Here is a 12500-nt window from a genome sequence, read left to right as displayed (position 1 = left end):
CCCTGATGACTTAATCATCTTACCCACAAATCCCTGATATGGCTCTCATGTATGACACCACCCCTTGCCATGAGCTCATCACACATCTGCCGTGTACTGCAACTGCGCACACCAGATGTGCGATCTCTCTGTTTACACAACACATGTGAAATAACCCATCTCTCTATGAAGCTGTGGATGTGAACAGCGTGCACCACTATTGATTCTTCAAGGATGCTCTACACAATGCTCCATTGTCCGGGGGCTTAAGGTCATTGTCAAGGCCTCGATTTCAGGAATAAACTTCCATTTTTGGGGGGAAATGACAAAAGCAGGCCTAGCGCTGGTGATTTATCGCGCTAGCTTAGCCGCGGCTCCATTGTGAGGGCGGAGCGGTCTCACGCCTAGAGTGGAGGGGTAGAGGAAGGAGCTCTGGCTTTCGCCTCGCTGGACACCTGGCAGGACTTGACCTGCCATCTCGTTCACACATCCAGCGGGGAGGGTGGCTTCACGTGGGGCGGAGCATGACTGACACTGGGGGTGGGGGTGGGTGGGGCGGGGGCTTCTAATGAGACTGGCTTACACGTCGCCCAGATCCAGCAGACCCGAGACTGGCTCACACGGCGCCAGGGACCGGACCAGATGGCAGACCGCTCCCAGACGTTCTGTGTCACAGTCCAGGAGGGTGGCCTGCTTTCACTCTTAACCCCAAAAAAGTGCTGGAACCCGCTTTTGTGGGATAAATAAAACTCGCTCCCTCAAAACTAAATATCTTTGATCGTGGTAACTCGATGCTTTCCATAACCACTGAACCGCTGTCAAGCTGGACCGATGTCGGTGAGATATAGACACACTGGATGTGTATTTTGGCTGTGATTGGTTTGAGGATTTTGTCAAACGTTTAATTTGTCTACGTCGTTGCGATTTGCAGAGTCACGTGGAGTCTGAGGTCTGCGGCCCTGTTCTCCGCTTGCAGCGGCCATGTTGGATTTGAGTAATTAGTGTTTGTGGGACGCTTGCTCCGGTCTTTTGCCTACGACTGTGTTCTCTGAGGGGATGTTTTTATTGCAGTGGACGGCGGGGTCATGTCATGGCTGTGCAGACACCAGATAATACTAAAGAGCTTTGGCACCAGGCTGAGGAGATCCGTGCTTCTGACTGGAGGGAGAGAGAGAGGGAGGGTAACAGACAGAGAGAGATCGAGAGGGAGAGAGAGAGAGAGAGAGAGAGATAGGGACAGAGAGACTGAAAGAGAGAAGTAGAAGAGAGACTGAAAGAGAGAAGTAAAAGAGAGAAAGAAGAAAGATAGAAAGAAGAGAGACGGATGGAAAAGACGGAACGAGAGGGAAGGAGAGAGAGAGAGAGAGAGAGAGAGAGAGAGAGAGAGGGAGGCTGTATAAGCTGTGCTGACGGGGTGGAATCAGAGGGGGGTGTCCAGAGGACGGATGTGGAAGTTTGTGAGGCGAGCAAGTGAACTCCTGTCCCCAAAAGTGAACTGATAAAACAAGACAGAAGCAGGAAGGGGGGGTTGGGGGCGCTGCAGGAGGGCAGAGGAGGTGGGTTGGGGGGGGGGGGGTCACAGAGCGGAGGAGAAGAAAAGGGGAGGGGGAAGGAGAAGAGGGAGCAGGCAAAAAGAAAGACAACACACACACACACAGAGAAAAACAAGAATGACCTTCCTCTCAGTAAGGATTAAAGTGCGCTTCCTGTTCATAACTCTCCCCCCACCCATCCACTCTCTCTCTCACACACACACACACACACACACACACACACACACACACACACACACACACACACACACACACACGCACACACACACACACACACACACACACACGCACACACACATGCACACAGACACACATGCACACAAACACATGCACACAGGCTGCACACACATACACTCCCCAAAACATACACGCATACAAATACACACCAGCCCCCTCTTTTCTCCCAGGGTCTGGGAGACATCACACCACATGCAGACACACACTCATGAAAACTCACTCGCAATCACACACAGACAGCTGCGCTAAAGGGGGTGAGGGGGGCTATTTTTAGTTCCTCAGGGTCACACAACGGCACAGTGTTGAAACGAAAATGCCTCCTAGTGCGCCAGGATCCACTGCCACAGAGAGTTATCATGTGATCAATGACAATTAAGCCTCCACAACCCCAAAGCCCCCCCCGGCCGCCTCCACCCTTGGCGCACGTGGCCCCCATGTTGGGCAGTAGTGGCAGCCATGGCGACCCGGGAGAGAGAGGCTGAAAGGCTGACCGAGGCCCTGTGGACTGGGGGAATCGGAGAGACAAGGGGAAAAAAATGGCTGACCAGTGACCCGTCCATGCAAAGCTCACTAGGGGGTGTTTGGGAAGAGGGCATTATAGCTGTGGGAGTGGTGGCGCCTGCGTGCTGTGTGTGTGTGTGTGTGTGTGTGTGTGTGTGTGTGTGTGTGTGTGTGTGTGTGTGTGTGTGTGTGTGTGTGTGAGTGTGTGTGTGTCGAAAGGCTTGTTTTTTTGTTTTCTACTCCCCTTCTCGTCCTCTGAGATGGGGACTGCTGGTTTAATCCCCACCCCTCCCTTTCTGCACTGTTTCTGCCTTTCTTGTCTCTCTCTCTCTCTCTCTCTCTCTCTCTCTTTCTCTCTCTCTCTCGATTCTCTCTCCCTCTTTTCTCCCTCGCTCACACTTCCTCCCTTATCTCTAATCTGTAATCTTCTGTTTGTTGCTCTCTCACGGCTCCTCTATCTGATTGGGTGGTTGTTTATGGAAAGTGAAATCTCTCTATCCCCCTCTCACTTTATTTTTGCATTATCTTCCATTTGCTCTCTAGTGCTCCTCACTGCCACATGTCACAACACTGTTTTCATTATTTTTGCAAAGTGTAAAATCTCTCTCACTCTTTGTTTTCCCCAGACAAAGATCTTCTGTCAGTTGACAATGATGGTGGTCAGTCATGTTGTTTACTTGGTGATATGTTTTTATGCACTTAGCGCTCCTTTACTTTGTGTAGGTGTAGTTGGGGTATGGCTATTGGGTTTAACAAGTCTCTCTCTCTCTCCCTCTTTCTCTTTCTCTCTCTCCCTCTTTCCTTTTCTCTTTCTCTCTCTCCCTCCCTATCTCCCTCTCTCTCTCTCTCTCTCTCTCTCTTTCTCTCTCTCCCTCCCTATCTCTCTCCCTCTCTCCATAGACTCATACTCTGCAGCGGGCAGCGAGGGCAGCATCTCCACCTCGGTGGCGTCCCTCCCCCCGGGGGCGGCGGCGGCGGCGGCGTGCGGCATCTCGGCACCCAGCTCTCCGAGCTCGCGCCGCTCCGTCAGCACCCTGAAGAAGTGGCTCACGAACCCAGTGCGCAAGCTGAGCGCCGGGGCCGCCGGAGGGAGCAGCAGCTCCAGCACCGCGGGCGGAGGGGGCGCAGCAGGAGGAGGAGGCTCGGGTGCCAAGGGGGGAGAGCGGCAGGTCCGCCGGCCGGAGGGAGGCAGCAGGCCCCAGGTGCCCCTGCCCATCCAGCAGCAGCAGCAGCAGCCGCAGCCCACGCCACCGCCGCCACCAGGAAGCATGTTCGCAAAGCACAGGCTGGAGAAGGGGGGCTACGCCAGGGCCAACGCCGACGAGCAGCTCACCGACCCGGCCGGCAGAGACCGAGAGCTGGTGAGGGGCTTAGAGCTGTGGAATGCAGCACACAAGTAGAACACACACACACACACACAAACACACACACACACACGCGCACACACACACACATACACACACACACTCACACTCACTCATACGCCCGTGCCGTTATAAGCACACACACACACACACACACACACACACACACAGACACACACACTTACTCATATGGCCATGCTGGTCTACACACACACATACATGCACACACATACATTTACAAACCCACCCTCATTAATACATGCAAACAAATTGCTAAGGCCCACACAAGCTTACTCCCTCGCACACATACGCTCATGCACACTCACACACAAACACACACACTTACACACACACACACACACTTACACACACTGGTGTTTACAGCTGTACCCAGAGATATTCAGTGGGGATTAGTGTCTGGCCTGGTGGAATGCATCCTGCTGGAAGGTTGCACAACACCTCCCGCCGAGCAGCGGGGATCGCACCGAGACAGCAGCCCCACTCGGCTCCCAGCAGCAGGCCGAAGCGTCCGCTGATGAACACACAAACACACACGCACCCACACACACACACACACAGACACACACACACACACACACACACACACACACACACACCTACACACAAACACACACACACACACACACACACACACACACACACACACACACACACACACACACACACACACACCTACACACACACACTGATGAATGGGCTGGACCAGATGGATTATGTCCACTCTGAGTGCACAGCTCAGCACTGGCCACAGACCCACACACTCACTCAGTGGGTGTGCATGCTTGGAATGCCTGCAGGCGGAAATGTATCAAAACAGTTCATGAAACTCACTGCTTGAGTGTTGCCGTGTTAAAGCAGAGTTTGGTATGCAATATGTGTGGCAGGAGATCGACTCATGCTGTTTCGTCGGTGTGTGTGTGTGGTTGTCTGTGTGTGGGTGTGTGCGTGTGTATGCGTTTTCTGGTATGCATACGTGTATGTGTGCGCATGTTTTTTCCCGCCTGTGTATATGTGAGCCTATGCACTGCTTGGGTGAATGTATGCATTATGTGTTTGTATGTCGTATGCACTGATGTTTATGTTTGTTGTTGTTGTTTGTTGTTGTGTGCGCAGGAGTGGAGGGAAAGCCTGGCTGCCCCCGAAGACTGCATGCCCGGCATCCTGCAGTCCCACAGCTACGAGTCCGACTCCCTGCACGCCTCCACATCCATGGGGCTCACCCAGGTCAGTGTCCTGTGTCGCCCCCCCACTGCTGAGAGGGGCTGGTGGGGTGGCGAAACAAAGAGCCCCTTCAGTACCACACCCCCTCCCCATCCATATAGACCTCCCCTGTGTATCCTCATCTCGAGGGAGCTGTTTGTCTCAGTAGCAGATGACACAGGCCTGTGGAGCACACTGGACAGAGGGCCGGACAGAGGGAGGGAGGGAGGAAGAGAGGGAGGGAGGGAGGGAGAGAGTGCTGTATGGATGAGGATCATCAATCTGTCTTGGCGACGTTTGTTTTTTTCGTGCGTGTGTGTTTGTGTGTTTGTGGGTAGAGGGCCAGATGGGATATTACAGGGCAGGGCTGTTTGGTGCCGGCCTTCTTGACAAAGACCTGCTGGTGCTAATAGCACACACACACACACACACATGCACTTGGACACACACGCCTGGGTTTACACACATACGCCCAAGCACCCAACCCCAAACACCCACAGTGAGAAATGAGTAATACAAAGGAGTAGTGTTTGACCTGAGTGGTGCATACACAGTTAAACACACACACACACATAGTACACATGCATGCACCAAAAAACACACACACATACAAGCAAAAAAAAAAACAGAAAAAGCATACAAACTCTCATGCAAGGATGACCTCATGAATTCTCAGGAATATCCTCCATCACTTTAACATACTGCATGTTCAGGCCCTTCGTCTTATTTCAACAGAAGTATATAATTATGCACAAATAGCCTCCGAAATGAGTTATCTTCTACATCAGTGCCAGAAACAGACAGATATAGATGAGTCACAGTCACAGCCACCATCTTGCGTTTCATAGCCTTAGAGGGAAGAAAGCACCAGAGACGGTTACAATTAAGGTGATGTAGTACCCTTACTGTTCTCTGAGTACTTCTCTGTGTTATTGCTGGATAATTACTGTAGATGCACTCTAAGAAGCAGGTCGTTGATACATGTTTGAGTGTGTATCCACTTGTATACATAAATGATTAAAAGAATGATGTTTTTCTAAACAAAGTTCGGGAGGAGCCCATAGGGATGATTGACAGGTGTCATTCACCCCTAATTTACGCATTCTATGAGATTTAAGCCCACCTAACTTGTCTAATAAGCCACACATTTCACAGGTGCAAAGCATTCCAGCGTCTCTCCATTCTCCTCCATGTCACTAGTAGCTTATCCATAGGTGTCAGTGGATATCACACATACGCCATCTCCGCTATAGGCATCCCAGGGCCACAGACAGCCACCAAGCCATTATTAGCGCTCTGAATCAAGCATTCTGATGGGCAAACTTGTGATGTGAATAGTTAAATTACACTGAAACAAACAATTCATATTTTACGTATATATATATAGTATATATATGTGGGTGTGTGTGTGTGTGTGTTTGTGTGTAGGCTGATGTCCATTGTTCCATGCTTTGAGTGTATATGTGAGTGTGCCTGTGAATATTTCTGTGTCTGGACTGGTAGGGCTGATAGCATTCGGTTGTTTATTTGTCTCCCTCATTGGCCGTCTCCGTAGCGACCGCCACCCTTCCATTGCCAGTGTTTGTCTGAACAGAGCCGGCTTTTTGGGTCATTTCTCTCTCTTCTGCTGTGGGCTTAGTAACCAGGAGAACAGTGAGCTGAAATGGACTTCAGCGCCTGGGCTCTGGGTCAAAATAACCAAAGCGCCATGTACAGCCCAATACCACGACACCGATGAGAGCAGGGATGATGTCACCACCCTGGCTTTTGGTTAAGACCTGTGAGCGTACCAGCTATGAGGTCTGAGTCATAACTCTGTGTCTCTTCTGCTGACCTCGGGTGAAGAAAGATGAGAGGAGAGGAGAGGAGAGGAGAGGAGAGGAGAGGATAGGGGAGGGGAGAGAGGAGGATGAGAAGTAGAGAGCGAGGGGGTAAAGGTGGGCAGAAAATTATAAAGAATCAAGAGGAAAGGGCAGAGGAGGGAGCCACTATGGAGAAGGAAGGGGAGGGGGTGAGTCCAAAAGAGAGAGAGAGAGCAAAGAAAGTGAGAGCACAGAGAGGGAGGAGGGACGAGGGAGGGGGGGGGGGATTAGAGAATTCAGGTCAGCCATGGTGGGGTCGTGCCCTCGTACATATTTCTCTGTTATCTCTGGAAATCACAGAAAATAAACAGCACTGCTCTCTGTGCAGCCTGTAGCCAGGTCCCCTCTCTCCACCCCTCTCCCCTCAACTGGGCTTTGCTCTGCCTGCTCTGCACGTCTCGTCGTGGGCCCTGACGTTTCCCAGCACTCCCCTCTCGTCCGGAGCGATCCGCTCCACTGCCCTCCTCGGCCGGCCACCGAGGGCTGCGCCGGCACAGGCAGGAATGCGAGAGATGGGTGTTTATTGTTGATTGGCGAATGGAAAATTCCTGGATTAATATGTAAGCCCTCCGCACCAACCTAGGCCCAGTCCAGTGTAGTGAGAAGAGGGATGTAGGGTGGGGGTGTGTGGGAGCGGATGCTGACCAAATAGAGGGGGTTTCTCGCGTCATTTACGCTCATTTGCGTCTGACACAGCACAGTACCGCAGCAGAGACACAGGGAACGTCTGAAGATTTAGAGCCACATTTTCAAACAGCTCAGAGAGAGGGAGAGAGAGAGAGAGAGAGAGAGAGAGAGAGAGAGAGAGAGAGAGAGAGAGAGAGAGAGTGAGTGAAAGAGAGAGATATAGAGGGAGGAAAAAAAGAGACCGAAAGTTAGTATCTGCCCCTCCTTCTTACTACCTAACTTTAGCATAACTTCCTGCAGGAAAAACAACAAGGCGAATTTTGGCTTTTATTAAAACTCCTGCCGTGTAAACAAGGATTCTGAGTAGAAAAAAAACAAAGCAAGTGTTTAATAGAGAGGAGTGAAATGTGAAGTAGAGGGGTCTTTCTTGTGGGCGCCATCCCGCACACATATGGAAGCAATTAGGCCAGTGAGGGAGACCTGTCAGCCCAGCTGGGGAGCTCTGAAGTGGGCCAGGGGAGACGGAGGAGAGGCATGGAGCTCCAGACGCACACAAAGCAAACAGGCACTAAATTCTCAACACAAACAGACATAACAACACAATCTAAACACTCCCAAAAATATACGGGTCAACACGCCCACACTGACTTGTTCGTGGATGCACAGACACTGTGATCATACACACACACACACACACACACACACACACACACACACACTCATACACAAACACACACACGCAATGTCAGATACCATACGTCACTCATGGCATGTATGTGCACATATATCTTGCATATGACCAATAACTCCCTCAGCACACCCAATACTCAGCCATGCCACCTATCATCCATATAAAAGGAGGTCCCCATTACACATATATAAACCACATTGCCTATCCATGGCACTCAGCAGAAGCACATTTCACCCTGCAGCAGTAAACGCTTTTCTCTCCGGTGGCCGTATCAGGTATATATAAGGGCTGTTTTGTTCTTTGGGCATTTAGAGGAGGTGATATGTATTCATGTGTGTCTGTCTGTGTGTGTGTGTGTGTTTGTGTGTGTGTGTATGTGTGAATGTGAGTACATGTGTGTGTGTGTGTGTGTGTGTGTGTGTGTGTGTGTGTGTGTGTGTGTGTGTGTGTGTGTGTATGTGAGTACATGTGTGTGTGTGTGTGTGTGTGTGTGTGTGTGTGTGTGTGTGTGTCTGTGTGTGTGTGTCTGTGTGTGTGTGTGTGTGTGTGTGTGTGTGTGTGTGTGTGTGTGTGTGTGTGTGTGTGTGTGTGTGTGTGTTCGTATGTGTGTGTGTGTGTGTGTGTGTGTGTGTGTGTGTGTGTGTGTCTGTGTCTGTGTGTGTGTGTGTGTGTGTGTGTGTGTGTGTGTGTGTGTGTGTGTGTGTGTGTGTGTGTGTTCGTATGTGTGTCTGTGTCTGTGTGTGTGTGTGTGTGTTTGTTCAGAGACGAACACTGGGGCACTGTCGGCGGTTGAGAGTAATGGACTAATGATAAACAAACAGTGGGAGCCCGAGGCGAGGGACAGGGAGACGGATGGATGGATGGTTGGATTGGTAGATGAATGGAGATGGAGAGGGGTCATCCATCACCGCCGTCACGAGAGGGACGTGGCTGAGGCTACATTTTTACGTTTAGTTTCTTGGGGATTGGTGTGTGGCCAAGTTACTTGGTTGTGTGTTTGTGTGTATTTTTGTGTGCATCACTGTGTGAGTTGCTGGTGTCTGTCTGTGTGTCGTCCTCTCATACAATTACCACAGACCATTTGTTCAGAAACAATGTTCCCTAAAAAAAAGTTTTGTCGCTTTTGAAACGGTTAGCTTCTCACCAAGCTTCTGCTTTGCCATACTTCCTGGTTTCGACCGCCGTTTCCAAGAGCTCTTTCTCTGAGGGCCCATTCAGCCAGAAGATACCACAATCCATCATGCGCTGCAACACAATCACTGGGGAGATCTGTGCCCAGGCTTATAAAACACTGTTTTGTAAACAGCACTTTTGTGGCTCTGCCCTGCTCCGCTCTTCCTCAGCTCCTCTGCGAGGTCAGTGTGGTGGTGTGTGGGGGGTGTGTTTGGTGGTGTGAGTGGGGGGGGGGGTTGAGGTTGTGTGTGGGCCTTGGGCTCTGGGAGAATGTGATATTCTTCTGTAGCTGGAATCTAATACAGAAAGCTCTCTGGGCCCTGATGTGACGAGTGCTCTGTTTGGTGTGGCAGAGGTGTGTGTATGTCTGTGTCTATATGTGTATGTACAAGGGGTACAATGCATGCATTCATGTGCATCTGTTTGTGTTTGTTTGTGAGTGTGTTTGTGTGTGTGTTTGTGTGTGTGTGTGTGTGTCTGTGAGTGTGTGTGTGTGTGTGTGTGTGTGTGTGTGTGTGTGTGTGTGTGTGTGTGTGTGTGTGTGTGTGTGTGTGTGTGTGTGTGTGTGTGTGTGTGTATGTGAGGTAGTGATGATCTTAAATAGAGGACTGTAGACAACATGCATGCATTCATGTGCATCTGTGTGTGTGTGTGTGTGTGTGTGTGTGTGTGTGTTTGTGTGTGTAGACAACCACGCCTCTGACTCATCATGTGACCGCTGACAGCCACACTAGAGGAGAGATCCGGGGAGAGATTGGGGCTGTGATGGAGAAAGATGTTTGTTGATTAAACATGGGTGGATTTGTGGTTTGTCAGGCATGAACGGACCCAAGGCATTCCGCTGAATTTGATGATGGAGTGCTCTGTTGTCCCTTGCACGGATGAACTCCTCTGATTCGCCAAAGCCTAGGCTCCTCTCCCTCCGATTGGGCAGGAGGCACTGGGTCAACTCCTGGGATTTGCTTTAGCTGGGTTCCTGGGAATTGGTGCAGGTGACACCCCACTGACTGTCAGGTTACATAACCGTTCTTCTAAGCCAGTTCAATTATGCCAAAGCGGAATTGAGACACTGTAAACTGTTAGCACAGGGGCCAGTTTATTTGGAGGATCTGGCCAACTTCATTGCTATGCAAGTCAAATAAGGAACTAGTCTGTTTGGGTACACCTTTGTGTTTTTAGTATCAGTGTTCACAGAGGGAGGCTACGTGCAGGAGTGTACTAGTGCAGATATAAAGGGAAGTTTTGGACTGTGTGTGTGCGTCTGTGTGTGTGTGTGTGTGTGTGTGTGTGTGTGTGTGTATGTGTGTGTGTGTTTGTATGTGTGTGTGCAGGTGTGTGTGTGCACGTGTGTGTGTGTGTACATTGGTATTTGTGTACGACTACATTTGTGTGTGTGTGTGTGTGTGTGTGTTCGTGTGTGTGTGTGTGTGTGTGTGTGTGTGTGTGTGTGTGTGTGTGTGTGTGTGTGTGTGTGTGTGTGTGTGTGTGTGTGTTTGTGTGCGTGTATATGTGTGTTCACCCATCTACACTCATATTATTCTGTTCTCCATGATGCCCTCTGCAGCAGCCAGGTCTTTGTTATAATTCTCACAGTCACAGCCATCTGGTTGCTCGTCTTCCATCACCCTGGCAACCTGCACAATTACCCCATCTCATTTTTAGTCCCTCTCTCCCTTTGTCTTTCTATCTTTTCTTCTCTCCCCCTCTTTCTCTCCCACTCTCTCTCTCTCTCTATCTCAGGCTGCATTTCATAACAAAATCACTGTGCATACCTTTTCCACAGAACACACAATCTACAAACCTGCAGTCTGAGGACAACGGCTCCATCCAGATGGACGACACCTCCAGCCACTCATCTGCTACCGTGGACAGTGAGGAGGAGAGGAGGAGTGCCTTAGAGAAGAGCATGTACGTGCACAGCCAATATGTAATGTGATGTGTAATGTGTTATTATATGTGTGTGTGTGCGTGTATCTGTATGTGTATATATCTATATGTGTGTGTGTATGTCACAACAATAACAACAAACAGCTCAACCTAAATAATACCAAACCCCACACCCAGACCCCTAACCCCACACCCAGACCCCTTACCTGCACACATAAACATTGGACAGAACTTCCATTGTATTCTCATATTAAATGCCAGCCATACAATTAAACTGACAAAATAGCCACAAGTGCCCCCATATATTCAATTATGTCAGATATTATTCGTTACTTGGCAAGTACAGTAAAATACAAACATTTATATTTTGTCTGTGTGTCTGCAGGTATGTGCTGAAGGAGCTGATTGAGACAGAGAAGATGTACGTGGACGACCTGGCCCTCATAGTGGACGTAAGTCACACAATCATGCATGCAAACATCCACATCCACATCCACATCCACATCCACATCCACATCCACATCCACATCCTCACCCATACCCACACCCACACCCACACACACACACACACACACACACACACACACACACACACACACACACACACACACACACACACACACACACGCACACACAGACACACAGCAATGCTCCATAACACTATGGCCTTGTCATGTGTGTGCTTGTGTTGGAGCTGACTGCCACTGAAGCCCATCGAGTGCTGGGATCAGGTGTGTTCCTTGGGTGGTCCCTGAAGTAGCTATAAGTGGATCATGGCAGGACTGGATTAATGGCATGATGCCCCAGCATCAATCTGCGTCAATCAGGGATCAGCTGCCAGTCCCACCTGTCCTAAATATACCCATCATCACTGAACCGCCCTCCCCTTATGACGTACCCTTCTCCAGACAGGTGACTTCTGCCCCTGAGTTTCCCCAATGCATACCAAATTTACCTGCATTACTGAACACGACCATCAAAAGTAAGGGCAGAGAAACTAAAACAATGTATGCTGATATAGCGTTACTTTTACATACATCCATACGCCAAAGCATTCCTGTTACAATTCATTTCAGTATGTGAAGTTACATATTTCTTTAAATATGTCCTGCCGTTAGAAAGAACCTCCCTCAGCGGTTTGCTTTGATGTTGTTGCCATTCAATAAGTAATCATCCCAACATGGCGTCCTTTGCTGACTCACCCACGCTGAGAGTGTACCGTTGCTATCCCCTGCCTGATTAGGCTGAGGCATTGGGTTTCACTGTGGGACGGCTACAAACACCACTTGTGCTTGAGCAGGGTTGCATAAACAAGCTTGAAATCGGTAAAGGAAAATATGTGTCACAATGCAGATGAGAGGCTTGCTCGCTAGCGCCCGGGGTCTTTGGAGAAGTCTTGGCACAC

General features: G+C 50.0%; 1 protein-coding gene across 1 annotated transcript in view; it reads left to right on the top strand.

Annotated features, from left to right (window-relative positions):
• The window catches only part of arhgef25a (Rho guanine nucleotide exchange factor (GEF) 25a), a 55492-nt gene that overhangs the window by 22753 nt on the left and 20239 nt on the right, over positions 1 to 12500 (top strand). Inside the window, exons 2-5 of the mRNA XM_080860575.1 lie at positions 3171 to 3631; positions 4769 to 4879; positions 10992 to 11116; positions 11481 to 11547. Of these exons, the coding sequence (XP_080716701.1) occupies positions 3171 to 3631; positions 4769 to 4879; positions 10992 to 11116; positions 11481 to 11547 (764 nt within the window). The remainder of the gene's footprint in view (positions 1 to 3170; positions 3632 to 4768; positions 4880 to 10991; positions 11117 to 11480; positions 11548 to 12500) is intronic.

This window comes from Sprattus sprattus (assembly GCF_963457725.1).
Source record: "Sprattus sprattus genome assembly, chromosome: 2".
NCBI lineage: Eukaryota > Metazoa > Chordata > Actinopteri > Clupeiformes > Clupeidae > Sprattus > Sprattus sprattus.
Note: the sequence above shows the minus strand (reverse complement) of the source record. Positions and strands in the feature narration are given on the sequence as shown.